This window comes from Chlamydotis macqueenii, chromosome 1 (genome assembly GCF_036417535.1).
Source record: "Chlamydotis macqueenii isolate bChlMac1 chromosome 1, bChlMac1.mat, whole genome shotgun sequence".
Classification (NCBI taxonomy): Eukaryota; Metazoa; Chordata; class Aves; order Otidiformes; family Otididae; genus Chlamydotis; species Chlamydotis macqueenii.
Genome location: NC_141556.1, coordinates 116936023 through 116963120, shown reverse-complemented (window position 1 = coordinate 116963120; position 27098 = coordinate 116936023). Strand labels below are relative to the sequence as shown.

At 45.7% G+C, this 27098-nt stretch overlaps 1 protein-coding gene across 3 annotated transcripts in view; it reads right to left on the bottom strand.

Moving 5' to 3' along the window:
• CLIC6 (CLIC family member 6) overlaps window positions 1–23175 on the bottom strand; it is a 34149-nt gene extending 10974 nt beyond the window's left edge. Inside the window, exons 1-5 of one of the 3 annotated variants that reach the window (XM_086765069.1) lie at window positions 22645–23175; window positions 22375–22527; window positions 22048–22176; window positions 21928–22008; window positions 21487–21885 (exon numbers count right to left, since the gene is read on the bottom strand). In XM_086765069.1, the coding sequence (XP_086621195.1) occupies window positions 21487–21885; window positions 21928–22008; window positions 22048–22176; window positions 22375–22527; window positions 22645–23175 (1293 nt within the window). Of the gene's footprint in view, window positions 1–21486; window positions 22177–22237 lie in introns of all 3 variants that reach the window. The other 2 variants (XM_086765062.1, XM_086765054.1) reach the window with 2 other exon arrangements.
• Window positions 23176–27098: the final 3923 nt, after the last annotated feature.

The following is a 27098-nucleotide window of genomic DNA, read 5'->3' as shown; positions in this document are numbered from 1 at the left end:
GTCTTCATGCTCTTCTGCTGCTTAAATAGATGGCTAACCAGTGTCTTGAATAAGTGGCATTTACGTTTTAATTGTGATTGGTCAGGAGGTCAATATGCTTGTTCTAGTAATACTGGGATTTAATGAGCTCATTAATCAAACAATTAAGACAGCCATTGCTGCAGAGGAGAAAAATGTCAGGCCGTGCATAGGAGCTTTCATTCAGAGCCTTCAGAGCCCTAGGCAGCGATTGTATATTGTGACAGTATCAATTTATGACAGCTCTCCGTAATCATGTGCCATTACTTAATGGGATTATTAGCCTTACGCTCCCCATTTTCATGCATTTTTCACCATTCCACACTCTCTTTGGTCTTTTTATTGTTGTGTTGTTCCAGGTGTTACTCAAAGATGGTGGGAAAGGGAAAAGCTCTCCACACCCTTCTTCCCACTACTGCTTATGCTCACAGGTAGGAGCACCACCATGCCTTAGGCTAATTTCACAAAGTAGTAAGACCTTAAGTACAAGATATTAAAGGGGGTCCCAAAAGAACCATATCCAGTTTCTGGAGCTGCTGCTGCTACCTTGATTCAGCAGCTCTGCTTTTCTGAGGGCACTTGCCTCCACATCCTCATCCATAGCAAGAGGATCATTATAGTGACTTCACCCAGGAGCCACACACCATATGTCCTTCTTAAGCCAGTGGTTTGGGCCCTCTCTGAGCTGGAGTTGCTCTGCCCCTGGAGCTCTTGTAAGAATTTGTTTTGTAACTGTTTCATTCCAAACATCTTGGGAACCAGGTTTTTGAAGGTTCTTCTACTGACCTCAAATGTTCTGCGCCTTCAAAATCATGATGAGTGGAGTTTGTTTTTCCTGGACTTTTTGTTTCCTTTTAAAGGTTAAGCACGGAAGAAACAGTTCAGAAGGAGCAGAGAATATTTTTTTATTTGTTTTTGTATAATTATATAAACCCTTTGAAGCTACAATAAAAAGGAGAACAAGGAGAGTAACTTTTTTTTTTTCCAAAAGCTGAATTCCAATCCCATTTTCTTTCTTCAACACGTGGGAGCTAAGTTACCTCCTTTCCGTATTTATGCTGGCTAAGAGGCAGGTTTATCCAGCAAATGGAGCAGAACCACTGCCTACTGGGAGACAACAAACCAATCCAGATGGGACCAGCATCACGGATCTGCCTCTGCCTGTTCTGCTGAGCAAGCTGTCTCAGGCTGAAATGGGACTTTCCTTCAAGTTCCCTTATTCGATCCTCAGCTATCAAGCAGCTTTTGTGTGCTCTTCCTTCTCATACCACACAAACAACTCCCCTCTCCTTTTTCACAATGCATTTCATCTCCTGTGAAGGAACAGGAACCACAGCAACCGGCTCAAAACTACTGCCTGAAAAACGACCAGGAGTTTGCAAGCTTGGGCCGCCTGTGGGAAGCAACTTTGAGGCTGGGTGCGACTCTCTCAAGACCAACAGCTATTTTGCTTTAATTCCTTCTGCAGACTCATTTGTTCTGGGCTGGCATGGATTAACTGAGCCCACTGCATTCCTAGCACCGACTCTTGCCCTGCAGTAAGCCCTGCCCTGCCAGCCTGACAGCAGTAGCTGCTATGAGTAGCCACCGCTGGCCCCGCACACGTGGTGGCAATGCAGGAAAGGTCCCCGAGGTTGACAGGTCTGCTTCCTCCCTGGCTGCAGTGGTGAGACCAGACACTGGACTTGGCTTCACCGTGGCCAAGAAAAACGGGGAGCGGGGCCCCAGTGCCTTCCCTCTCCTCCTCAGACCTGAGAGGAAATCCCACTGCTCACTGGTTTACCATGAAGGCACTTTTTTAAAGAGCTTTTTTTTTTTTCTTTTTAAATCACAGGCAGAAGGATGGAGAGAAGCGGTATGACTGCACTCCCATGCTCCTACCATCCTACCAGCACAAAGACCTCCTTCAGCCTTGGCAATAGTTTCTGAGAAGCACATGGGTTTGACTGCAGCTGCACTAGAAAATGTTTATTTTCTAGACATAATTGTGTTCTGTTAGTGTGCTGTGACAGATATATTGTTTTTATTTTTTTATTTTTTTAAAAAAAGGCAGGCTGAGAGTGTTGGGGCTGTTCAGCCTGGAGAAAAGAAGGCTCCAGGGAGATCTTATAGCAGTCATCTAGTACGTAAAGGGGGCCTCCAGGAAAGGTGAGGAGAAACTCTTCAGCAGGGCCTGTTGCAATAGGACGAGGGCTAACTGTTTTAAAATAGAGAGACGTAGATTCACATTAGATATTAGGAAAAAAATTTTTACAATGAGGTTGGTGAAACACTGGCACAGGTTGCCCAGAGAGGTGGTGGATGCCCCAATCCTGGAAACAATCAAGGCCAGGTTGGAGAGGGCTCTGAGCATCCTGATCTGGTTGGAGATGTCCCTGCTCCTTGCAGAGGGGTTGGACCAGATGACCTTTAAAGGTCCCTTCCAACCCAAACCGTTCTATGATTCTATGATTCTACTCCTTGGGGACACAAAGTGTGTTTTACATTCTTGATGTCTGCTACAATATTCATGCAACACTGAAAAAAACCCACAAAATTGGGAATATTACTTCTATTATGAATGCAATAAAAATATAATTACAAGTCATTTTGGTTCACTGAAGACAACTATGATGCACTCAATAACATATGATATTCTGTGCTAGGCACAGAAGCACCACAGGTGTGTCATTTGGGTCAGATCACCTTTAAACCAAAGTTTTTTGCAAGGAAGAGACAGATTACCTGGCATTTTCTCTGTCTAAGCACTGTGTTCATTTTGTGGCCTAGGGCTAGGGAGCAAACACCCAAATGCTGAATTTCAGAGAACTCTTTTGATGCCACCTACTGGGCTTGAAATGGAAATCTTGACTTCTGCTCTTGGAGCGATCAGCCGTGGCAGCCTCAGACGATTGCACATCTCATCATGAGAGGTTCTGCCTTGCAGCCATGTCCGCAGCAAGATGCCTTGCTTTTTGCTAACAACACTCTTGAGAGTACCCGAAATGCTGAAATTGTACTTCCAGACTAAGTTTTAAGATAAAGCATCTGTAATTTAAAATACATTTTAATGGACAAAGTAAAAATGTTGCCACTTGTAATTCCAATACTTTTTAAAAGTCGTGTAGCTCTGCCTATCTGCTAATATCCAACATTTAAAACAGATGTTTCCAGGTGCTGTTTAATTTCTCAGCCAAAGAGCAGAAATATTTGTATTTAAAATGTGGCTAGCAGTTGAGATTCCTGCTCATTAATTGTATTGCTGGTACTTGCCAGGGCAGAGTCTGGCTGTGTGTGACATCTGCAATAGTGAAGTTCAATGAGAAAGCTATGTTAAACAGCAAATGGACACTCCTTCAGGTAAAAAAAAAAATTTCTCCTTCCCTTTCTCTCTTTTTAAAGTGCAAAATAAGCATCTTGATATTGAAAGTGTGCCATAAGGATTTTTGTTTTTAAAAGAAAGTTATCTTATTTTATATTTATAAATATCAATAACATCTGTCTTTTATCTTGAACAGTATTACAGGGTTCAGAGAACACCAAACATACTTAAAGGATTACAACTTCAAATATGCAAGTTCAATAACACACTTTTTGTCCTAAACCCTAATTGAGCTTTCAAGTTAAGGACACAACAGTAAACTTCACTACAAGTGTCCTGCTAAAAGTAGCTTCTTTCTCTTTTTAAGGTGCTAAGACAAAAAAACATTCAGGGATAGGAGCGAGCAAGTATACTAAAACATTTTCTCTAAAGAATTTAGGAGTAGTTAGACTTTCACCATCCTCTCCTACGATGTCACGTGTAAGGCCCCTTTTTCCTGCTGAAGCTGGAAGTCTGTGCCTGCTGACTCAGATGCAACTGAGGACAAATCCTGAGCGCTCCCCTTCCAATGCAAACAGCTTCTAAGTCTTCAATCAGAAGAGTGTCCAGGTGGAACTCCATCCCTGTAGGAAGTATGGCCCTTTTCCACCTAAGCAGGAATGATCCCCTTCTCTACCCACCAACCCCTATATAGGAAGGACCAAGCTAGGGCTGCAAAGACTATCACAGCTGCAGCCTTCAGCTACATCATAGACAAGTTCTCACTCTGTACACCCCTCCTAGAGCATGTGTTTGGGTGGTTCAAGATACAGTCTCAGTAGTGAGATCATTCAATGCAAGACTGAAAGGATCCACATGACCACCCATCCAAACTAAACCATGCCAGTGTGTTGCAATAGGTCTCACAGGGTACGTAAAATTAGTAATCTGGACAGTCAGCTGAAAAATGGACCCTGGGGCCTCTGGATGTCTTCCATTTTCTCTGCTTTCTCCCATCTCTCTTTCAAGTCACAATCAGCCAATGCATTGAGGTGTGCCTGTAACTTTTAAGCAAGCAAGCTGGCTCACCAACTGCAAATAGAAGGATGGGTCCTTTAAGTTTTCTATCTGCTAAATATCCTCTTGAATGACAGCCTGAAATGCATCTACTTATGTTGGCTCAAGTGGATTTAGTTTTGTTGTCAGAATAAAGCAGACTTTCATCATAAGTCCTGTGCACTCAGTCAGGGAGAAGAAATAACAAAGTAGAGCATCGGTTGACATTTCATCTCAGTGATCCAGTCTGCAAATTGAGGCGCTTTGGGAAGAGGGCCTGTTAAAAAGGGCAGGTGCCCAGATTAGTAAGCTGCACAAAATGTGAAGTCAAGTGCAGGCAGAACTGCAGGAAAAACCTGGAGGAGGAACCAACAACTCAATTTGTGTGCACTTGGCTTGATGGTGACCTGCCGCTAACCCAGAGGGAAGATCCTGGTTTTGTTACAGAAACATGAAGCCCTCTCCATCCAGGTCAATGGATGCCATGTGCTACAGGGAGAGGCAGCAGTGCAGAGAGTCCCACTGTACAGAACAGAACGCGATTAACCACAAAGCATGTGTCTTCCAGAGCACCAGGGTAACTGGAAGCAGTTCAGATCACTGGGTATGCCAGCCTTCCTGTTCTCTTTTTCCACCTGATAAAAAAAGAAAATGTGCAATGGGCCAGGAGGGAGCCTTGGAGGTCCTGTCTGGCATTTCAGGAAAGCCATTAAGGGCAGGTTTCAGTCAGAGATGCTGGAGAATTATCTAATGACAACAACCAGACCTGCAGATGAAGCCTGCAACCCAGGAGGCAGGAACAGCGGCAACACCACCAGTGCTTTTCAGAACAGACGGAATACCCCACAGACTGATAACCCTGACTGCCGGGATAATGGAAAAGTGATAAAAACGGTTAAAAACTGTTATGTTACACACTGAAGCTGGAAGCCACCTCACATACAATCAGCCAGAAAAAAAAAAACAGGTCACTGGTTAGCAGAGACAGAGATACATACAGATAGATGTATATACAGAGAGATATGTATCAACAGTCACTCCTCAAGGATTCATCATCTTGCCTGTCTTGCCCACCCATCCACTTGGGACAACATGCTCTCTGGTAGTTCTGCGTTCTCCAAGTACAGCACTAAAAAGCCCTATAGAGTTCAGGACCTAATTTAACTTCAGTGAGATGAATCCCACCCTTGGAGACTACTCATCAGCCAGAGATCAACTGCTGAAAAACAAAAGACCGGAGTGCATTATTCCCAGTGTGTCTGATCCAACTGCCCAATGAAGCCGTAGGGAAAAGGTGACATTTCCTTAGCTTACATCAAAGCTGGCACTTCTGCGGAGACAGAGCAGCATTCAAGCCACAGCACAAGACAGTGTACATGGTCCTGAAGAGGCCTCTGCAAAAATCTGGCCCTTGCCTTCATTAAATGTTAAATCAAACTCAGTCAAGCGCTAATAAGATGACGACGAAAGTGAGGAACCTATGCAGGAAAATCTATTCTTGTTTAAATTTGGAAAGCAAAGACTGAGGGAAGATACGATTACACAGCGCAAGTATATTTTTTTCCCTGCTAGTTGGGAGTGATGCTGAAACAAAAACAGAGAGGTACAAACTTACCATGATTTTTCCTAGCTGACAATTAGACGGGTTCCTAACCACCACAGCACGAGGTTTTGAACCAGGTGTCCAGCGGGATTAGCAGGTTTATCAATGTGTACTTGCAGATGTGACAGCACAAGAGGAAAAAAAAAAATTTTGTCTCGAGATTTGATCCCTTTCAGCAGGGACTTGGACTTATTCTCCACTAGAAGGTTCCTTGATGCCTGTTGTTTCTTTGCATGACACCGACATCACTCCAAGGACAAGACGATGCCACACTTCTGTACTCCATGCCACAGAACGTGTCCATGTGAAAATAACGCACATGGCAAACTCCACAGCAACGATGGAAGAGAAAGGTACTGCTCAGTAAACAGCAGCAGCTATCCCAAACAGAGTTTACACTCTAAAATAATTGAATGCTTCCTTGGTAAATGAAATAAATGATGGACATGGTATCTCTGACAGCGAGCTCCAGCCAGACACCAGACAGGGTAGGATGCTGTTGGCAATGAAGAGTCTATGTGTTAAGATTAGCCAGACAGCAAAAAGTAAATGATGCCAGACATTATCCTCTTCTGAGGAAGAACAGAACAGCAATTTGCACAAAATGGCATTTTATTTAAAGTGGCTTGAGCAAATCACTGCAAATCTAACTGCTGACGCTGTATGTTTGATTCATGCTTACAACTAGGGATGGGCACATGCTAGTATGGGCCAGTACTCATCCACTGGCCAGATACAACGGCCTAGCTTGCAGAATACAGGAGCAATGCAAGGATCCCAGGGATGGCAACTCAGAAAAACCACTCTCCTCAGCCCAGTAGCTTCACACAGCATTGGCAAAAAGCAACAGAGTCTGAGCTGCAATGGGACACAAGTCTTGAAGCAGCTATAGGATCCAAACACAACCCAGGATGGCTGCAGCAGCAGCATCCTTTCAGACAGCAAGGTCATCCAAACAGCTCAGGCCTAACGGAGTACAGGAGGTATCTCAGCCACCAGCTGGCCTGATTGTGGATAATCATCAAAACAAGGGATAGACATACATGGTACCAGAATGCCATCTAGCAGAACCGCAGCAGCAACGGATAAAAGAGAAAGTCTCCCACCTGGAAAAGCAATACCACCAAAGGGTGGGATGTGAATTCAAAGATGAGCATGCCTGGAAGATTATAAGCCACCAAAAGGCTGGCAATAAGGAGTGATAACTTTCAGACAGGTCTAAGTCACTGAGTGCCTGGACCAGACATCAGGAGGCTGCCCTGGGTGCTTGGAGCTGGCTGCTGCTGGGACACAGCACGCACCTAGCCAAGTCCTCCTGACAAAGAGCCAGGCCAGCTGCTGAAACCCATCAGCAGTTTTTTGTACCCATCAGATGCTGATGTCCATCCACAAAACAGGCTACAAAGGTGATACCTTAGGAGTTCTGCCTTAAGGTGCTGTCAGGATGTGGAGCTCCAGAAGCTGCCAAACTGATGCAAATACAGACCTATGGAAGAGCTGTGCCTGGGATCCTCGGGCAGGATTTCGTAGCCCAGCTTTCCTTTTTCCCTCACAAAGACAGGGAAATGTAGACCTTTATAGTAGCATCTAGGCACTATAAATTAAGTACTGTACAAATACAGAATGAAAAGACTGCTCCTAACTTTAAAAACAAACAGAAAACTTATATGTAGACCATTAGCAGGGATGTGGGAATGACAAAGGATTTTTGAAGTCTTTTTATAAAATGCTGTGTAGATTACAGCTTTTAACCAAAGCTAGGCCAAAAAGAGAGGCTAAAGGAAAGAGAATGAAAGGAAATGAGTGTAGGTACAAAGTGGTAAAAGGAATTAGCTTTTCACCTGCACAGCTTCAGCTTACCACAGAACACCGTTAAACTGTTTTTTGTGTGATCACAGATTATAAATAGTAGGCTAAAGGTTGAGCCTACCTACAAAGAGGACGACAATTTCGATACAGCCATCTACTGTGTTTTCAGTGATGCAGTTGTATATTAGTGGCCATCATTAGTTATCTAGCTATTATTACTGATAATAAAAGATGGGCTTTGTCCTGGAGCATGTCTGGCACTGAATGTGAGTTCAGGCTGAGCTCCCACCTGCAGAAATAATGAAACCCTTGCTACCTCACATTTTAACATCTGAAGTTTGGGCAAGATTTATGTCTCACAGACTGGCCACCTATTAGCATTTCATAACATCTTCTAACAATTTCATTATTAAGGCTTTTCTCATTCTGTTAGGTTTCTGAAATTATACTATACGTTCTTTCATGCAGTGTTTGCATTAACTTGCTATGATTATTTTGTTTTATTAAACTTCGTAATTCAGATGTTCGGTAAGGCTCCTTGCTAGAAATGGCTCTTTGAATGCTCTTGGTCCTCTGTTCATGTTGAGGGATTAACTGTGTGTTGGAATTTCTTTATGGGATATTGCCCTTGACCCTGTTTTTATACAGTGAGCAGTGGTCACAGTTTAAAGGGGTTATACACATCTGGAAATTCTAATCCTCTCTAGATGACAGAAAGGAAAAGAAGTCTGAAGCTGTAATTTCCTCTGGTTTCAGTTCTTTCTCTCTCCCCTACATGCCAGCAGCCATTTCAGAGCAGAGAAAGCCTCCTTTATTCTAACTTTTGCTGCATTATTTACTTATTCACGGTCTGCTGGGTAAGTAATTATTGCTGAAATTAACTTAATTACTTAGTAAGCAATTAAATGCTTTTGCCCCATAGGAAGAAATTTTCCTTCATTAAGAAGCAACTTTGTGGCAATAAACTTTTTACCTTTGTCCAGTTACTTTATAAATAATGAGAAACAAAAGGCCCAAAATCACTCCTGTTACTTAGATGAAATATCCATTTACTTTTGATTTCGATATCACAGTACTGCCCAGTACTTTTACTGAGCAGTGGTGCTCTTCCAGTTCTGGCAAAGATTATAAACAAATGAGCCATTAAATGATAATTCTGTAAAGCGAACAAAACACAAGAGCGTGTAGGTGAAAATTAAAACATCCAATGTCTTTTAATACACTTATAGAGGCTGTGGTTTCACTAATATTCACTCTTATTTACATTAAAGAAATTAAAGATTAAATTGATGTGTGTATGCACTTTTACGAAAGAGAAAAGTAAACCAATTCTGTAATTTTACACAAACTGCTGTTGACAGCCTTGGGCCAGGCCCTTCGCGTTGTCACAGGTATTTTCAATGACAGCTGTGGCTCTCTACAGGGCAGTTAAAGGCACTCAACAGGTGCTCTTAAAAAAACTCCTAAAATCAAATGAAATGACAAAGGAAAAATGCAAATTACAGGTTTATTTTCTCAGCTATCTTACAGCTACCTACACCAGGTCTGCAAACAAAGCCACGGCAGCAGCTATAGTGTTTGGCATAACTCAGGACGGTGCTGGGCCTGGTTTCAGAGTGAAACCATTGCTGCCCCTCATGATGGGAAGGCAACTAAATTAAACACAGAGGATGCTTACAGCTAGCTACCTACCACCCACAGCACATTAAATATGTGGTAATAACAGAAAAGCAAACAGCAATGAGGAATTTGCTTAATTAATTAACAGTTTGAGTCATAAGGCCTGGCCATCCCAAGCAGAGCTGTCTGAAGGAGGCTCCTCGCACAAGCAGATCTCTCCCACCCTGTGCTGCGTGGAGGGGGAAAGGGAAATCCGATGTTCCTGTGGGAACACCGGCATTTGGGGGGCATCAGAAAGGGGTTTCCCTGGGCTGTTTCGGCTTTGAGGGGAGATCTTTGTCCCATGCTCCTGCCACTCAGGGATGCCCACCCAGGAAGTGGCCCATGGTGCTTCCCGTGCCACATCTCCTGCAGCTGGGCACCGAGGGACGGGGGCCAGCAAGCCCCAGCACAGAGCTGGGCAAAATTCAGCATTTTTCCCAGGGTTCCATCCCCGGGTCTTAGTGCAGCAATCACGCACAGCCTTCTCTCAGCCAGATACTGAACACTTTAAGGCAAAGTAAACATCCTTTCTACTGTTTGTTAGATGCTTAGCCCCCAGCAACAATACAGGAATACAGTAACCCTTTGTTACAGTTTAATTTTTTTCCTAAAACAGCTTGGAAAATTATTTCAACAAATAGCACTTTATCCCATCTTAATTATCAATGTATTGTTACTTATTTATCTCTTATTTTACAAGGCTTACTTAGATGATGGTGACAAGCAAGCTTACAGGAACTGTGCACAGCAAGGAGAACAGAGGCAAGGCAAGGATAATTAAATGTGAAAATAAACAGGAAAATTACCTTATAGCTAGCAAAGACTGAAACACTTCATCTACAATTTTGTGGGGTTTAAATTAATCTTGCCTAATTTAGGAATATTGTTCTCCTACACAAGTAACTGTCATATTGCATGAATTATACTTCTTTTACATCTCAGTCAAAATAGCATTACTTTCAGTCATGACTGTTTACTTTTTTAGTATACAATGATAATGAATTATATGTTTATTACTCATGCACTCTGACTGAGACTTTTCAAAGCCATGTAAGTAATCATTGCCACTCCTCCAAAAGGGAAGCCATTTTATTTTAATGGGAGATGTGACAAAATCTCCATTGCTTGTAAAAAAAAAAAAAAAAAAAAAAGGAATAATCAAGTGTTTTATTCAGAAGAGAAGGTTTTAAGCAGAGGCAAAGGGGAGCAGCTGCAGAGGTGCCCTTCCTCCACTCCCCCTGAAGTGAGGAGAAGGAATGCCATCATCCACTTTAACCGCAACAGATATGCCAGCTAATTAATAAAACTACACAGCCCTCAAAATGATCACTCCCCCTAATACTTATCCACTCTTTAAGAGTCAAGATTACTTTCAAAAACCCATCAATAGCCTAAGAAAACCGAGACTCTTTTAACTGAACACACATGAAAACTGGAGCTGGGAAACACCACCCAGTTACAAGTCACTGGCTTTAATCTTATACCAACCAGTTCAAAAACCAAATTTCATTCTGCTGTGAATTCTGCCTACAGAGTTCGTGCCATCTGTGTGTTAATGGGAACATTACCAGGTCACAAGCACACAAGCAGCAAACCAAATGCTATTAGCTATTTATCCTGTTACAAGAATTATGTTTAAATACCTCAATGCTATTTCTAATCCGTATTTAATAACATGGCAAGATGCCAGCCGAACATTCTACATGGAGACAAAAATCTTATATCCTTTTTAAATTCTTACAGGGAATTACTTCAACAAAAGAGCATTATATTCTTGAATACATTATAGGTCTGGGAAAAACAGATTAACTGGTATTTCAATGAGACATCCTGTTTTACACTTCACCATATGATACTTAACCTGTGACACATTGCCGTGCTGTTTCAATTTAAATGCAAAAATTATACACACATATAAAAACTGTGACTTGCGTGCTAAGCCAATAAATAAATAAATAAGAAATAATTAAATAAATATGCTATTTTATGCAGCTTCAGGGAGTAGGTCACTGAAGGCTTGAGAAAATAATTTGCCAACTCTGATGTTTAAATCAAGAGAAGGTGAAAGAAGAAAAGATAGATTTGGTTTTGTGGGTTTTTTCCCACTAAAGTATGTCATATTTTGGTCCAAGTAGAAAATAATTCAAATGACCAGTTAAGTATTACATAAAAAAACCCTGTCAGCTCCAGTCAGAACTGGCAAAGACGTGTCCTGAAAGAGCAGTTAAAAACTGGGCACAACTACCAGCAAAAACCCATTAGCTTGGCAGAGATGGGGCTGGACTCTGTTCCTTCCCTTCCCGGTGTAAATTCAAATTCAAGGTTATTCTTCATCCTGCTCTCCCCACCACCTCACTTCCATTCACAGGCTTTGGGAAACTACAAGAAATATAGTGTGGCTAATTAAAATACAGTCTTAAAATAAAGATATATGGCATGAACCACACTGCAAACCAACCAGCCCCAGCATGTACAGCTGTAACACTGATATTCCTCAAAACAAGGATCGTCCCTGAGGTCCTGGCCCCCCAGAAGCCCCCAGCTCCTGCAGCGCTCCTGGCAAAAAGGAGCCTGATGGTTTCGCTGAGGTAGCATGCTCATTTCTGCAAGGCAGCACAGGCTCCCAAATTTTTAAGTGTTTAGGATATATTTGGATCCTGCTTTGAGTTTCATCTGCCACCATCATGGAAAGAAACTTGATTTTTTACAAAAGGCTCAGGTTCTGTAACAGCTCTTAAAAATAATTTCAAAAATTACTACCACGTAAATGTCAATGATTCTCCCCAGAATTCTTCCGAAATCTGAGTAAATGTTTAACTTCTTTGTAACTATCCCATTTGAATAACTTGGGAAAAGGCATGCATTTGTGACTCCAGTCCTGCTGTAATTTACGTTGTAACAATCCTATTTCTAGTCTATTTGGAACATTCAAATATATGCTGAAATTTCAGCATAGGAAGAGGAAAAACAAAAACAAAAACAAAACTAGATGGGAAATATCCCCCTTTGCACCTCTGCCCGTCTGTGAGGCTTGACAAGAACCATCACCCTGCGCGTGGCACATCCCGCAGCTGGCCGGCGCGCGAGCCCCAGGCTCCTCGCAGCGAGGAGGCATGGTGCGACGGGCACCGTCCTGCCGGGGAACGCCTCTGACGGTGATGTCGGTGGCAGGCTGCACAAGCTGCTGCTGTTTGCTGTGAGAAGCTAAATGTTTTTATGAAGGAATTAAAGCACGCTACTGCTGACAAGGCGGTGTTTATTGAAAGCAATGGGAACGGAGTCACTCGACTTGTTCAGGCTTTTATCAGTAAGTAATCAGACATTGCAAATGGAAATGCATACAAGTCCTTATCACAGTGTGACATTTTATTATCTGAGCAAGAAAATACTCATGTAACCTTCACATGGCATTTACTTAAGCTCCTTGGGCAGGCTCAGAGGAACATGCAAAATTTTCTTTTTAAAAGAAGCAGTAGGACCTCTTCAGGAGAGACACAGAGAGTACAGTAAGTGATGGCACAGGAGGAAGTCTCTACGCTTCACTTCCCCTTCCATAAAACAGGTATAATATTTCCTTTCACTACGCTACTCCCTTTATTATCTCTGAAGAGGAGGAGCCTGTCTCTTGCTAAAAAGTATACAGCCACCAATTCAAAGCAACTTCACCAGAGCTAAGCACCCTAAAAAAGTGTGGTCATATTAATAATTGCCATTATAACTTCTGCTTCACAATATTTAAACTAACTTCTAAAAAAGAGCCATAAATATAATTTTGCATGAATCCATACGAGACTGTAAGAAAGGCCGAAACACAGGGTCCCTGGGATGGCTAACCCTGGCCGGTACCCATCAAGGTGAACAGCCCAAAAAGCCAGAATTGTTTCTGGAAGTGGAGCAATCACAAGGCTGCTTAATCCTCTTCCTGTGAACAGGGCAGCAAAGTGCTGGAGAGCACTGATTTCAAATGGGAGAAGACATGGAAGAAAAAGTTGGTTTAGTATTAAATATAGCTAATAAAAAGAATTTGATTTTTTTTTAATCAACAAAAATTGGTTTATTTTTACTGTTAGGGATGCTAATAAAACCAAAATCAAGATTCTCAAGTGGACTGGGCATGATTCGTAACACCCATGCTGGGATAGAGACACAGTACCTTTTCATCTTTTTAACACCTGCCACATTCTGCTTTCTCAAAGCAGGCAGGTAACACATCTCTTATTGCACAAGCAGTCCCCAAATCAGTGGGAACCAGAGGCTACTGAATACCATTTGAAACCTACATATTGCTACGAAAGGAAATAACAGCAAATAAGCCATACACTGCCTAACCAAAAGGTTGCTGCATATTCCTATCTCCCTGCATTTGATCTTTCTAATGCTGCCTCCCTTTGCAGGTAATTATTAAATGCTGATGGTGTCAAAGAGAGACGAGGAATAACTCTGTGTCTATGGCACTGGTTTGGGTGAGGGATGCATTCTAATCTTCCACTTATGCTCCAGGTAACATCACAACCTCAGACACCCGCATCCCACATCAGCGTCCTAAGTACAGGGCAAATGATGCAGCTACTGCTGCCTCCTCCATTCTGGCAATTGTGCCTAAACCCCTTGTGAATGAATCTAGAGCTAACACTGACAGGTAATGCTTCCTCAAAAAAAGCTCTTAATTTTTATTTAATTGAGATCATTTGCAAGATTTCACCTGAATATATGAATAGTTTAATTTGAGTGTGGTTGTATTTTTCAACTAATTGGCCAAATCTCTTTCCTCCCCTTGCCCAGAAAAATCATTCACCACACATTAATGTTTTGTATTTGTAAATGCCATGAGTCCTGGAGACTGGTTTGTTATTCATCTATATACAAATATGAATCAAGCCTCAAATTAAGCAGACAGCATGATAACTCCCAGGCACAGCCGCATGACAATCACTTCGTGCAGCAAACATCAATGTTTCCAAAGAAGGCTGCAGCTCTCCAACAGGCTTTATGAAATGAAGGTTCACTTCAGACAACCGAAGGCAGAAAGCAGACAAGAAAAACTCCCATCCTTGCCCCTGCTCTGTGATGATGACAGGTAAGATCAGCCTTTTAACGCAGACAAAACTCAAGGAGCAGAGGCGGTAGGGTTGAACTTTGGGCAGCAGGCTGATCTCATCAGAAGTTCCTGCTGATTTCAGCCAGCAAGAAATACACGACATGCCCTAGGACTGAATCAGGAAAGTGTCCCCTGTTTAGCAAAGGGCTTAAATAGCACGTGACTTTAAGCCTATGCTTAAAGTAAAACACATGGTGAGGTGCTTTACTGTAGCAGTGCACTGGGAGTAAATAAAAATAGGAAAAGGTCTAGGAATGTAACTTTGGAGACATTTACTTTGTTTCAAAACTTTTTTTTTTTTGTGTGTAAAATGAGCCAGCAAACAGCAGAGATCTGCAGTCACACCAAGAATAAATAGATGTTTACCGCTTCTATGATATTATGTGCACATGCAGTTTTAGGACTTCCAAAGCATGGATAAAAAGATGACTCCAGGAAGTGTGACTAGATCATACGAAAAAAAAAAAATGAGACACAATTTCATATTTCTGATCACTGTTGCCTATCTGTTGGTTTGTGTCCTTCTGGAACAGGACTTGCCCTGTCAGTTGTCAGAACTGACACTGGCATAAGCAAACAGCACACTACTGCTCTGTTAAGCATCTCTCCAGGAGCAAAGCTATTCTTTAGTCAGCAGCTCCAAGGAACCTTCTTCCTTTTTAGCAGTCCAAGCTCTAAAAAGGTAACAACCAGAACGGCCATAAAAGAAAGCACAAGAAATAAAAATGAAAAAAGATTGCACATTCAAAAAATTTGCTTAGCTCTTTCAGAAAAAAAAAAAAAAGATTGATATCATTGCCTTTTAAACCAAAGTCTCACAAGCAGAGTTTTATTGAAGACTATTAGAAGCATACTCAGCTCCCAGAAAAACTGCTGCAGGTGCACCCGGCACGCACAATAACCTGAAGAGTTATGAAAGGAATTTGGAATGCTGGTTCCTCTTAAGCTGCATTAGGGAACCTGAAATTGCCATATTCCAGCTGAAAAAAAAAAAAAAGTAGCTGAGAAAGGGCAAATATCCGTGGGAAGGGAGCCAGCTTCCTGCTTTGGACGACAAAACAGGGAACAGAACAGCAAAATGTCTTTTAACAAACACACCTCTGCTGATTTGGTAGTACTTTTTTGTACAGCTGTATGTAGTCAAAAAATCAAAATCACTATACAAACAGCTAATTAACCAACAGTGAGAAAAGTGGGGCTATGCTGGTGTTGCTGGACAGCCCCACAAGGCTCCGTCCCAACCAGCTTTGGTTTCGTTCTGCTTTCAGCAGATCTCGCCTACACGAGGCTCGTGCTCTGCTCCAGTGGAGGGGCTCTCTCCTGCATGATTTTTTTTCCCTTGTTCCGAAGTAACTTCCATAACTACTCAGTTCTAAGAGCAGACAGGTCTCATAGCCAACTGTAAAACAGAATATCTGAAAGAATGGTAGAGGAAAACAATGTGGAAGAAATGACAGGATTATATAGGGAGCCATGCGGCACCTGAGAAAAGCTCCTGCTTTCTGAAGAAGGTACACCAAATGTAAGGAGAAAAGGAGAAAAAGGAAGGAGAGAGGCGATAGAAAGAGATGTGTTCCTCAAGAAAATGCAGCAGTGCTGGTAGGGATGGGGAGAAAGAAAGGAAAGAGAAGCTGTCTGTTTCCTACCATTGCCCGAGCCATACCAAATGCTTCCCTGCTCATTCCACAGCAACTTATCCTTCTGTAGCATCACCCAAATCCAGTGTGCTCACCTTTGGCAAGCTCTGGGTTCTTCCTTTTGCTTGGATAGATATCCAGTACCTACGTTTTCCCCCAAACTGCTTTTAATCCATAAATACAAAGCTAGTGCTAACTCCACACACACAAATCTTTACTTTCACCCTCCTGTGGTCATCTAAATACTGGGCTCCTACAGTAAATCTACATAAAAAAAAAAAAAGGACAGTAAACACCTGTCCACTCTCATTTTGATACAGGATGTCAGCTATTCTCCTCATAAATCATGCTCACCTAACTGATTTACAGACTGATTGCACCAATGGGCAAAAATCAAGACCTCAAGCACAAATACCTACTCAGTAATTATATTGTAAGTGTTTATATCAAGCATCAAGTACACCACGGAGCCCACTGAATGTGCATACAGGCTAGGAGGACTTCGCAGGGATCTGAGCTCCTGCTCTCCATGGACTTCTTACACACAGCACTCAAAGGCCGGGAGTGCATTTTGAGAACAGTCCATTTATACTTCAAATGCAAGTCATATATAGAACACAGATCTATCACATTACAAAAAAAAAAAAAAAAAAAAAAAGGAGATTCTTTTGTGCTATTAAGTTACTATTTAAGTTGGATATCTTAACTGCGGTGTTTGGAGGCACAGATGCCAGCACCCGTTATTCCTACGTCTCTACTTGCAGCAAGACTTTCACTTTCTTGTTTAGCAGCACTTTTGATAATTCAGCACAGCTCTAAGTATGTCAAGTCAGTCAAACACATCTCAGGAATGGTGCAAGGAAATTCCATATCAGTAAAGCAACTTTGGTCCCTGGTAGGAACGAAATAACTCCCTCAATGAAGATAAATTACTTTGATTTAGAGATGAAGGATGTCACAAAACTGCATAAAGCCTATTACTTTCCATTGGATAAAATCTATCACCTTAGGCTCATGGTCAGCTTTCAGTATATACCATTTAACCCAGAAACTAAGCAAAAATTGTTTTGGAAGATGAGCAGTCTCAGAGAAAGCCTTGTGCTCGAGCTGGGTTGTTTGGCTGACTGTGTTCAGCATTTACAGATAAATCACTATCCATAGAAATCTTAGGAAAGATGAAATCTGCAGTTGTGTTTCTGGTGTTTAAGTCTTCTATCCATAAGAAAATTTAAAATTGATTGGTAGGTAGCCTTGTAGGTTTGGGATTTTTTTGATTTAGAAATAAACTTTTAAGTCCTGCATGAATGTTTAAATTGCTTAAAATTAACTCAATAATTTTGGTGAGAGTTCTGCTATATTCAAATGGTAAGATAAATTTATGATATTTACAGATATTTTGTGACAAAAAAAAAGAAGAAGAGCTTTTGCCACAGAAGAAAAAAAAAAAAGCCTATGCATATCATTGACCTTTGCAGATCAGCTAGCAAGCTTCACAAGGTATCCTACCCACGGTGACAGATACGCTCAGCTGAATTACCAAAGACCGACTGGAAAGGATATCTGGATGACCTCTGCAAACGTTTTGACTTTGAAACATCAGAAAAATCAAATATTACTATCTAAAGGAAACAGCCAGTACATGTTGTTTCATGGGAAAATTGAAACCACGTAGTGAAACCCTCAAAGCAATTTTGATGATATGGTCTTGCGCTCATAGCCAAGGAGCCTTATGTAGTTCTGCTTCATTCAAGGCACAGTTCAGGCGCCTAAACGCAGATTTCTACTGTCTTTGGAGACGCTGTCATGTAGCCTGTCCAGCATCAAGCTGCTGGTCCTGAAGTACCCTATCCCCCATAGGTGCTGATAACCCTGCTAAGTGCTAGAGCATCTCGGAGAGTATGAGGTCTTGACACTGGGTGTCTGAGTTCAAACTAAATAGCATTGCATAGCAACTCAAATCCGCTTAAAAGCACAATTGCTGGTACCCATGCTCGTGGAGCTAGCAGGAACTTTGCCACCCACCTCACCGTGGGAGGCACAAGGCGTCACAATATTCACAGCATTCAAACGCAAATATGCAAAATTAAATGAAGCAATGCAAAACAGCAGGAAGCAGAAGACAAAAAAAAAAAAAACCCAAACAATAAACCCTCTGAGAAGAACAAGCTTTATCAACAACAGTAAAAACAAGAAATACTACTCATGATACAGTTACATGTGAAAAGTTTCTTTCTGATGCTTCTGTTTGTTATTCTCAAAATGTTTTTAGTGGAAGACTACCAAGTCCTTTAATGTTAGCCAAGTCTAGGGTAATGCTCCCTAGCAGGGAAACTGCGAGGATTATTCAATCACTACTACTGTATTATTTTCCTGTGAATTTTCTCCTATTATGGGACTTACTTTTAACATTTCTCTGTATTTGTATTGTGCTATCAAATTACGGCATGGCTCTCCTACCTCTAGCACTGTGCATGCAGGCAGACAATCCGCACCTTGACCACTTACGAACAAGCCAAAAACCGACAGGCAGGTTAAATGAACAGAAATGGGCATGACAAAGAAATTAGGGTCATACTGAGCAGGACAATGATCTCAGTATTTTAAACGACCTAATCACTGCCCAGTTTCTAGTGGCATTACAAAAGGGCCGAGTTTTAAAGAGAGGTTTGAAAAAGGTCAGGCAGCTGATGGATAATACATTTATAAGGAAGCCCTCAGCTGCACAGGAGAAAGCACACAAGGTGCTTGCTGAGAAACACAGCAGAAGGGTGAAAGAGGTCAGCGGCACTTGCAAAGCAGAGGTGGGTGTCAACATCTCAAAAGCACGTCAGAGCTAATAGGCAGGCACATAATAATGATATAATACAGCACAAGGGGGTGGTTACGTGCATTAGAAACATACATGTGAAGGGAAGTGTTTCAGACTGGAACAGAACATTTGCACTCAACTTGGATTGTCTTCTCACATCCTTAACCCTTGAGTTTTAGCACTTGCTCAGGCAGGAGCATCATGTCTGTGGACCACGTGCTGTGGTCAGATATAAGCAGTCAATAATTCCCAAAGGCCAGAGTTCATGCTGTTCCACATTGGAATCCACTCTCCTCCTTTTTCCCACCAAAATGCATCAGAAGCTATTTAAGCACAGCATTATGTATGTGGTCTTAAGATCTACTTTAAGCCACGACAGAGAACTTCCAGTCTCCCCCTTTTTAAATTCCCTTTCCCACTGACAAGAGAAGGGTAGAAATACAGTGAGCGTGTCTCCAGGTAGCAGCATGAACTCTCCCAACAGTGGGAAAGAGAAGTGCTTCTCACTTCCCAGCACCACGGCCCCAACACATTTTGGTGAGTGGGGAGATGCTAAGCACTCCAGTAGGCTTTTTTTTTTTCCCTTCTATTGAACTGGAGAAACTTGTACCAATCTCTAACTAAAAAACACCTAGCTCCAGGTGTGGTAAAATATTCAAGCTTTGTAACATTCATCTACTGAAATAATTAGAGAAGTGGGTGCAGTAATTTCAAGGCATTCTTAAATTACGAAGTCAATCATGAAAATGTTCCTTCTGTCTTTATTCTTTCACAAATGTTTCCAAAAACTATGCTTAATCCTAATATTTGGGGACTGCAGTGTCACAACAGATGCTCTTATTACAGTCTGCTCTCTAAATCTGGCCACATCATTCTTCCATAAAGCATACGTACACCATGTGCAATAATGCACAGGTAGCCTTTATGACTTTAGCCCTCTGCCACTCCCCAGCATTCCCTGATGGATCTAAGAGAGTAAAACGAGAATAAAGGATTTACAAAAGCATCCTTGCAAAGGGGGCTGTTGATCTGTGAGCCAGAAAGTCTGTAAGTCACCTCTGCCAGGCTCCTGCTGTTTGACAGACAATTACAGATTTCAGCTCCAGCGTTACCATCTAGCTCCTGTCCACCAACCTGATGTACAGAGTTGCCTTTAGACCACAGAATCCATCCCAGCCTGCGTGCTAAGGAGCTGCCTTAGCACAAGCAGCTGGGGCACGTTCAGTCAGTACTATCATTCATCTTTCCAGCACAGCATCATCCAGCATGTGTGATACTACTGTTTGTAAGCTGCAGAGCATTCCTCAGCCTTTTTCACAGATCAGTACTTCAAAGGAGGCTCAGCCTTGAAAGATGCAGTGTGCACTGAGGTGGGATAAATCAAGGTATAAACATTGCTTCAGCCCTAACCCCCCTCACCCAGAGGGCTAGCAATGAGTTTTCCTTTCACTGTTAATTCCAGCTACTCTAAGAAAAACACCCCACCCTGCTCCACACTTTATTTAGCCCAGAGAGGGCAGAGAAGAGGGAAGAAAAACACTTTAGGACGGTTTCTATGTGCAGAAGTTTCACATCTGGTGTTTTATCTCTGTGGACGGATGCTGCTTCCACACTAAGTCCCACTGATTTTGGTGGGATTCCAGGCACAGGCTAGAAAGAAGCTCTAAAACTTTATACTATAAAATACCAGAAATAATATTTTAAGCCCATTACAATTTTTCTCTTTTTTGCCTATTTCCTGCTAACCTACATCTTCCCTGCCCAAACACACACAAACTGGACAATTACAAGGGATGCTACACCACTGGGCAGTTTACTCACTCTCTGAACCCAGCCTTGCCAAACTTTGGGGCAATTATCTAAATGTCGACCACAGTTTATGTTAGAAATTCCCAGTATGACATTTTAAATAACATTTTCCAGTTTTTTCCACCTCAGCCCCTATGATGTGCTGTGTGCCCTTATTACTGTATTCTGAAGATCTTAAAATCCCGTGAGAACTCCTTACGTCACAAGTCGCAGCTAGCGATTCCAAACAGGTGCCGCTGGGTACATGCCCACCCCTGCCCTGGGTCCCAGCCCCATGGTGAGGAGAGCACAAGCAGAGACCCCTGAGTCCACTGAAACAGAGATCCCTGCACACCTTTTCCATTTGAACTGAGAGAAACCAGAAAGAGCCCAGCACAGGGCCCATCAGGGGAAACTATGGGGGAGAAGACCACCTTGCAGGTCAGGTCTGTGCTTTTCTGAGTTGAGGGGCACCACCACCTCCCAGACCCGAGGGGACGGGCAGCGCTGGCCTGCAGCCACCCTCCCATCCTGCCTGCCACCAGCAGAAGGAACGAGGAGCCAGAGGCAGGTTTATTTTGGGCGTTAATAAGCAAATCACCTTAGCCAGGCTGGACGTTTGCCTGCCAGATTTCAATGCCACTCATCTCAGGAGCTGCCCGGGGCTCCCAGAAGAGGGGAGGGTCACGAACCCGGATTTCCCTAGCAGCCCTCCCCGCATCTTACCTTGACGAAAAGGGAGATGTCGTGTTCCTGCTTCTCCTCATCCTCCTCTTCCTCCTCCAGGGCGGCCGGCGAGCCCGTCTCGTCCTCCTCCCGGCCCCGCACGCCGTTCAGGTTCCGACCTGTCGCCTCCCACTCGCCGCCCTCAGGGCCCGGGGACCCTCCACGTTCCCCCGCCGCCACGGCGCCGCTTTCCCCTGCCCCCGGGGCCGCGCTCCCCGCTCCTGCCGCCGCCGGGGCACCGGCTCCCCGCTCCGCCTCCGGCGTCTCCGCTCCGTTCTCGCCGTGGGGGCTGCCCGGAGACCGGAGTCCGCCGTCGGCCTCCCCTCCGTCCGGCAAAGCCATCTCCGCTTCTCCACGACCCTCGGGAGCCGCCTCGCTCCCCGCTGGAGCCGCTGCCGCCTCCTCGAGGTCCGTCCCCGCTGGGGCTGCCTCCTCCACCGCATCTTCAGTGTCTGTCCCCGCCGGGGCTGTCGCCGCAGCCTCCTCGGGGTCCGTCCCCTCCGGGACTGCCTGCCTCAGCGCCTCTTCGGGGCCCGTCCCCGATGGGGCTGTCGCCTCTGCGTCTTCGAGGTCTGGCCCCGAGGGGGCTTCCTCCCTCACCGCCCCCTCGGGGTCTGTCCCCGAGGGGGCTTCCTCCCTCACCGCCCCCTCGGGGTCTGTCCCCGAGGGGGCTTCCTCCCTCACCGCCCCCTCGGGGTCTGGCCCCGACGGCGCTTCCTCCCTCACCGCCCCCTCGGGGTCTGGCTCCGACGGCGCTTCCTCCCTCACCGCCCCCTCGGGGTCTGGCTCCGACGGCGCTTCCTCCTTCATCGTCTCCTCCTCGGGGTCTGGCTCCGACGGCGCTTCCTCCTTCATCGTCTCCTCCTCGGGGTCTGGCCCCGATGAGGCTGTCGCCGCAGCCTCCTCAGGGTCTGTCGCCGCAGCCTCCTCGGGGTCTTTCCCTGCCGGGGCTGTCGCCGCAGCCTCCTCGGGGTCTTTCCCTGCCGGGGCTGTCGCCGCAGCCTCCTCGGGGTCTTTCCCTGCCGGGGCTGTCGCCGCAGCCTCCTCGGGGTCCTTCCCTGCCGGGGCTGTCGCCGCAGCCTCCTCGGGGTCTTTCCCTCCCGGGGCTGTCGCCGCCGCCTCCTCGAGGTCTGTCTCCGTCGGGGCTTCCTCCCCCACCGCCTCCCTGGGGTCTAGCCCCACTGAAGCCGCCTCTGCCTCCCCGGGCTCCGTCCCCGTCGGTGCCACCGTCGCCTCCTCAGGGTCTGTCCCCGCCGGGGCTACCTCCCTGGGCTCTGTCCCCGTCGGTGCCACCGTCGCCTCCTCGGGGCCTGCCCTCGCCGGCGGGGAGCCCTCAGGCGCGCCTACCCCTGCGGCCGCCGCCACCGGCTCCCCTCCCGGCAGACCCTCGCCCCCCGGATATCCCCTGTCAGGGTCTCGTTGCTCAGCCGCCGCCGGCGCTTGCTGCCCCGTGTCCGCCGCCCCCTCGGGGGAGCCGCTCCCCTCGGAGGGCACCTCCGCCTCCCCGTTCAGCCGCGGCGCCTCGCCGGTGGGGGACCCGTTCGGGGGCTCCGCCGCCCCCTCAGGGGAAACCCCGGCCTGCGGCCCCCCTGCCGCCGCCGCCGCCGCCGCTTCCTCATCGCCTCCTTCCCGTGGGAGGTCGCTCCCCTCCGGCGGCGGGGCTCCGGGCCCCCCCGGGCTCTCCGCCATGCCGGCCTCCCCCGGGGCCGCCGCCCAAGAGCGCAGCGGGGCGGGCGCGTCGAGTTGCCGGGACGAGCGGGGACCAGCGGAGCCACCGCCACCTCAGCTCCAGCGCCGCGTACCGACGGTGGCGGAGGGGGGCTGGGGGTGGGTGGACGGGGACAGCAGCGCCTGCGCACGGGCGCCCCCGGGGCCGCGCGTGTGTGCGTGGGGGCGGCAGCCACAGGTGCCCGCGCTCCTCCTCCCGCACCGCCCTCCCCCCCCTTCCCTGCCCCACACGTCTCACCCCTGGCCCGTCGCCTCTCCGCCGATTTTGGCTGCAGCGGGCGCGGGAGGCGGTGGCGGTGGGGTCACCAAGTGGCGCCAGGCCTCTCCCTTCGGCCACCTCCTCCTGACCCGCCGCTCACAGGTGCTTGGCGGGAGCGCAGCCTTTGCAAACAGCGGCCAAAAAGCTTGCCCCCTTCCGCCCCCCCGCTCTCTAGCGGCCCCAGCGGGGCTGGCTGGGCATGCTTGCCAAGCTCCTGCCCTGCCCGGGCCTCGCCTCCCACCCCAAACCACCCCCCCGAGCCCCATTTCTGCCATTGCTTTCCGCCTTGGCTGCTGCTCACGGCCAATGTTCACTTGCAGCCCTCTCAACGCCCTGCTGCGCTCCCCGGCTGCCAGCCCGGCACCCGCAAGCTCTGGGCCTGCGACCCCCAGGGGCTGAGGGTTTGCTGTTAGCCGCCAGGACAAGGAGAGGGGTGCCATTTTCCAAATCTAGGTTTAGGAAGGGAATCGCTAATACTGCTGAAAGTGCCAAAGCCCCAGCTGTCTATTTCTTAAAAATTCAGGTGAACCAATACCTCGTGTCAGCAGCTATGTGGTATCTGAAATGTATTCCCAAGCCATCTTTGGGCTGCACCAAACATTAAGAAGGAAAATGTATCCTCATCAACTTGCAAAATTTGTAAGAGGGAACCGTGAAACGCTGTGTAAACGAAAACTAGATTTGCCACCTTTTACATAGCTTTCCTTCATAGGTGACCGTGCCAAGTGCTGTGCACCTCTGCAAGAGTTCGCATTTAAACGTGATGAGAAATCCCATGTTCTGTGCAAAGCAGGCAGCTGGCGTGAAAGAAGCACTAACTTTCGGCTTGTGGCTGCAGGCCACCTTCTGTGCCTGACAAAAGGCATCTTTTCACACTTTTGGTGATTTCTCTGGCTTACGGAGGCACTTTAGACACACACCCAAAAAACAAGACAATTGGCAGATTCTGGTGTGAGGATAAGCTTCAGTAGTTTTGCTTGTAGGCAGTAAGTAATTTTCTAGGAGATACAGCCTGCTCTACTTCCACTCTTCTCAGAAATTATTTACGTGAAAGCATTACTTACTCTATTTGAACAGAAAATAGTCCTAGTTTTCTAGGCACAGAGAGAACAGTGGATGGAAAAGTTAGCTAACAGGAGTGAGGTATCATATCTTGCAGTTAAACAGTTTTATTTCGGTGTATCTAAAACCACATTTTTATATTTAAGAGTGGAAGGAACAGGGACAGACTGAACACAAAAGTTTTGGAATGGGTGGGAAGGGAGAAGATGCAGCCAGCAGGAGATGGGAAATACTACAGAAAAAATGATTCCGTCAGGTCAAATACCTGCTCTGATAAAAATAAAAATAAATTAAAAAAAACCCCAACAAATAAATAAACAATCCTGCAGCTATTTTTCATAAAATTTATGCTTGCCCAGAGGTGCGTTGCCAGAGAGACAAAAGAACAGCGGCAGTCATGCTCACACGTGATGCTTCCTGAAGATTCAGAAGTGGAGCCTCAACATCTGGCAGTGGAGGTCCTGCAGCTGTATCCATCGTAAGGCAATTATTTCACTTCTCTTTTATGGGTTCTGATATCAGTAGAATGACCCACCTCAGTCATCTCTGTTTCTACATGTTGGTTTACTTGTCCTAACCCTTGCTAAAGGGTTCTTAACCCTTGGCCTGAAGGCTGGCCACATCCCCCAGGCGCAATACAAGTCCCATCTTACAAAGCTTTCTTTGAAGATAGAGCTGTCTTCATCTGTGCAGACCATCCACCAGCACCGCCATGTTGTCTCCTGTCCAGGGGTGGACAGGACACTGTCTGGAAGGAAGAAGGCTCGCCTCAGGTTTTCACAGTGGGAATGAACAGCAAAGCAACATCCATGGCATAAAAGTGCTGGGAATTTTGCAGGAGAAATGGTTGCAGACACAACAACTGAACTCAGGTGGCTACCTTTACATGAATATAGTGTTTGGCTGCACCCCTTGAGAAGCCCTCTCCTGCTCTCAGTCCCCATGAGCTCAGCTTTGCTCGGCTTTGGTGCCTGATGGGCCCCAGCAGCTGGGTTCCCTCTGCAGCCCCGTGCAGCACAGCCTCCCCTGGCTCCCTGGAGCTGCCTGCTCTGGAGTGTTCCTTTTTTTCATCTGCACCACTTCTCTAAATACCTCCTTTGGGTACCAGTTTCAGGTTTTGCTCAGGTTGTGAGTTTGACATGGGACTTGCATCCTGCTGATCTGACGGAACTATGTGAGAGATGACTGCCTCTCACCTACACTTATTTGCTGCAGAGCTTATTCATTAACACCAGTATCCTATTTTTCTTTATTTGCCTATTCCCTGCTCAGTAGCTCTTGGTACAAAACAAGGTGAGGATTTCAAGGCTGGCAAAACCAAATCTTTCAGTGATAAACGCTGCCTGATTATTAATGTTGGGCAATGTTTAAGCATAACAAAAGATTTGCTCTTTAAATACTCGTGGAAGTCTGACAAAGGCAGAGCAGAAAAAGCCTAACAGCTGACATAGCCAAGCTGTTAATTATCTTTATAGAGAAAAGTTTAAGGTATAGTGTTTGATACAGTTGCCATTTTTACAGTGGAATGATTGAATGCTTTGTAACGCATCTTGCTGTGTTTATCCTCAAGTATAGAAATGGACATTTTCTAATTCTGCTGGGGTTGAGACCTAGCAACGGCACGTGCAGGCGCTGGGTGAATGTTGCTGCCCTGGCAGGCCAGCCTGCTGGTGCCTATGCCATGAGGTCCCCACGCAAGCAAGAGAGACAAAGTGGGAAGTTGGAGAGCCGGGGGACAGGGTGAAGAGGGATGGGCTGGGCACAGCTCAGAGGAGAGCCAGCCAGTCAGCCCAGCGTTGCTCCTTGTCGCTCTTCAGCATCCTGGTTTCACAAGGGCAGTTTTGGAAATACACCTTTAAAATCCTATCTGTCCCAGTGAAATCCCGGAGCTTTGGATATCTTTTGTTCTGTGCTCTCTGCATCCAACACTCTTCCCCTCTCTCTCAATTACTTAACAGTTAATCTCTCCTGCTTCACGCTCCTCCTGTACACTACTTTCAAGCTCTTTACACCCCATATGTTTCTAAACTAGGCCCTCAGCTAATAAATATTGTTCTCTCAGTTCGGCTTCAGAAAGGATTACTGCACACCTTCTTCATTTAAAAGATGGTGCAGATAATTAAATATCACAGCTGTTAGACATTAGTGGACAACACGAAGATCCCTTTACAGTCTGTTAGTGAACAAGTTAGATCCCTGGGGGTTATCAATTAGGCTGTACTTGCTTGGATTATTGTAACTTCTTTTCCTTCCCTGACTGTACCGAGGGATGCAGACCAAGGCTGTAGTTTTTGCAGCCTGAAGTAAAGAAAAAATGCTTCTTGTGTTACAAGGGTTTCAGAGAGAGCCCTCCCCACCAGCCTGCCTAACTCCTGGGACAGGTCAGCCCCACTGCGAAGGGAGCAGGTTGCGGTGTTTGTTCATGCCTCCACGACTCCTGCTCACAGTCCTGTGCGGTGCCAAATATTTAATGGTTCGCCCTAAGTGAACGGGGGTAACAGAGTCAGCAAGGCTTTTTTGCCTCCCTGTGCAGGCCACTGCCTCCCCCAGAAGCCTGCTCTGC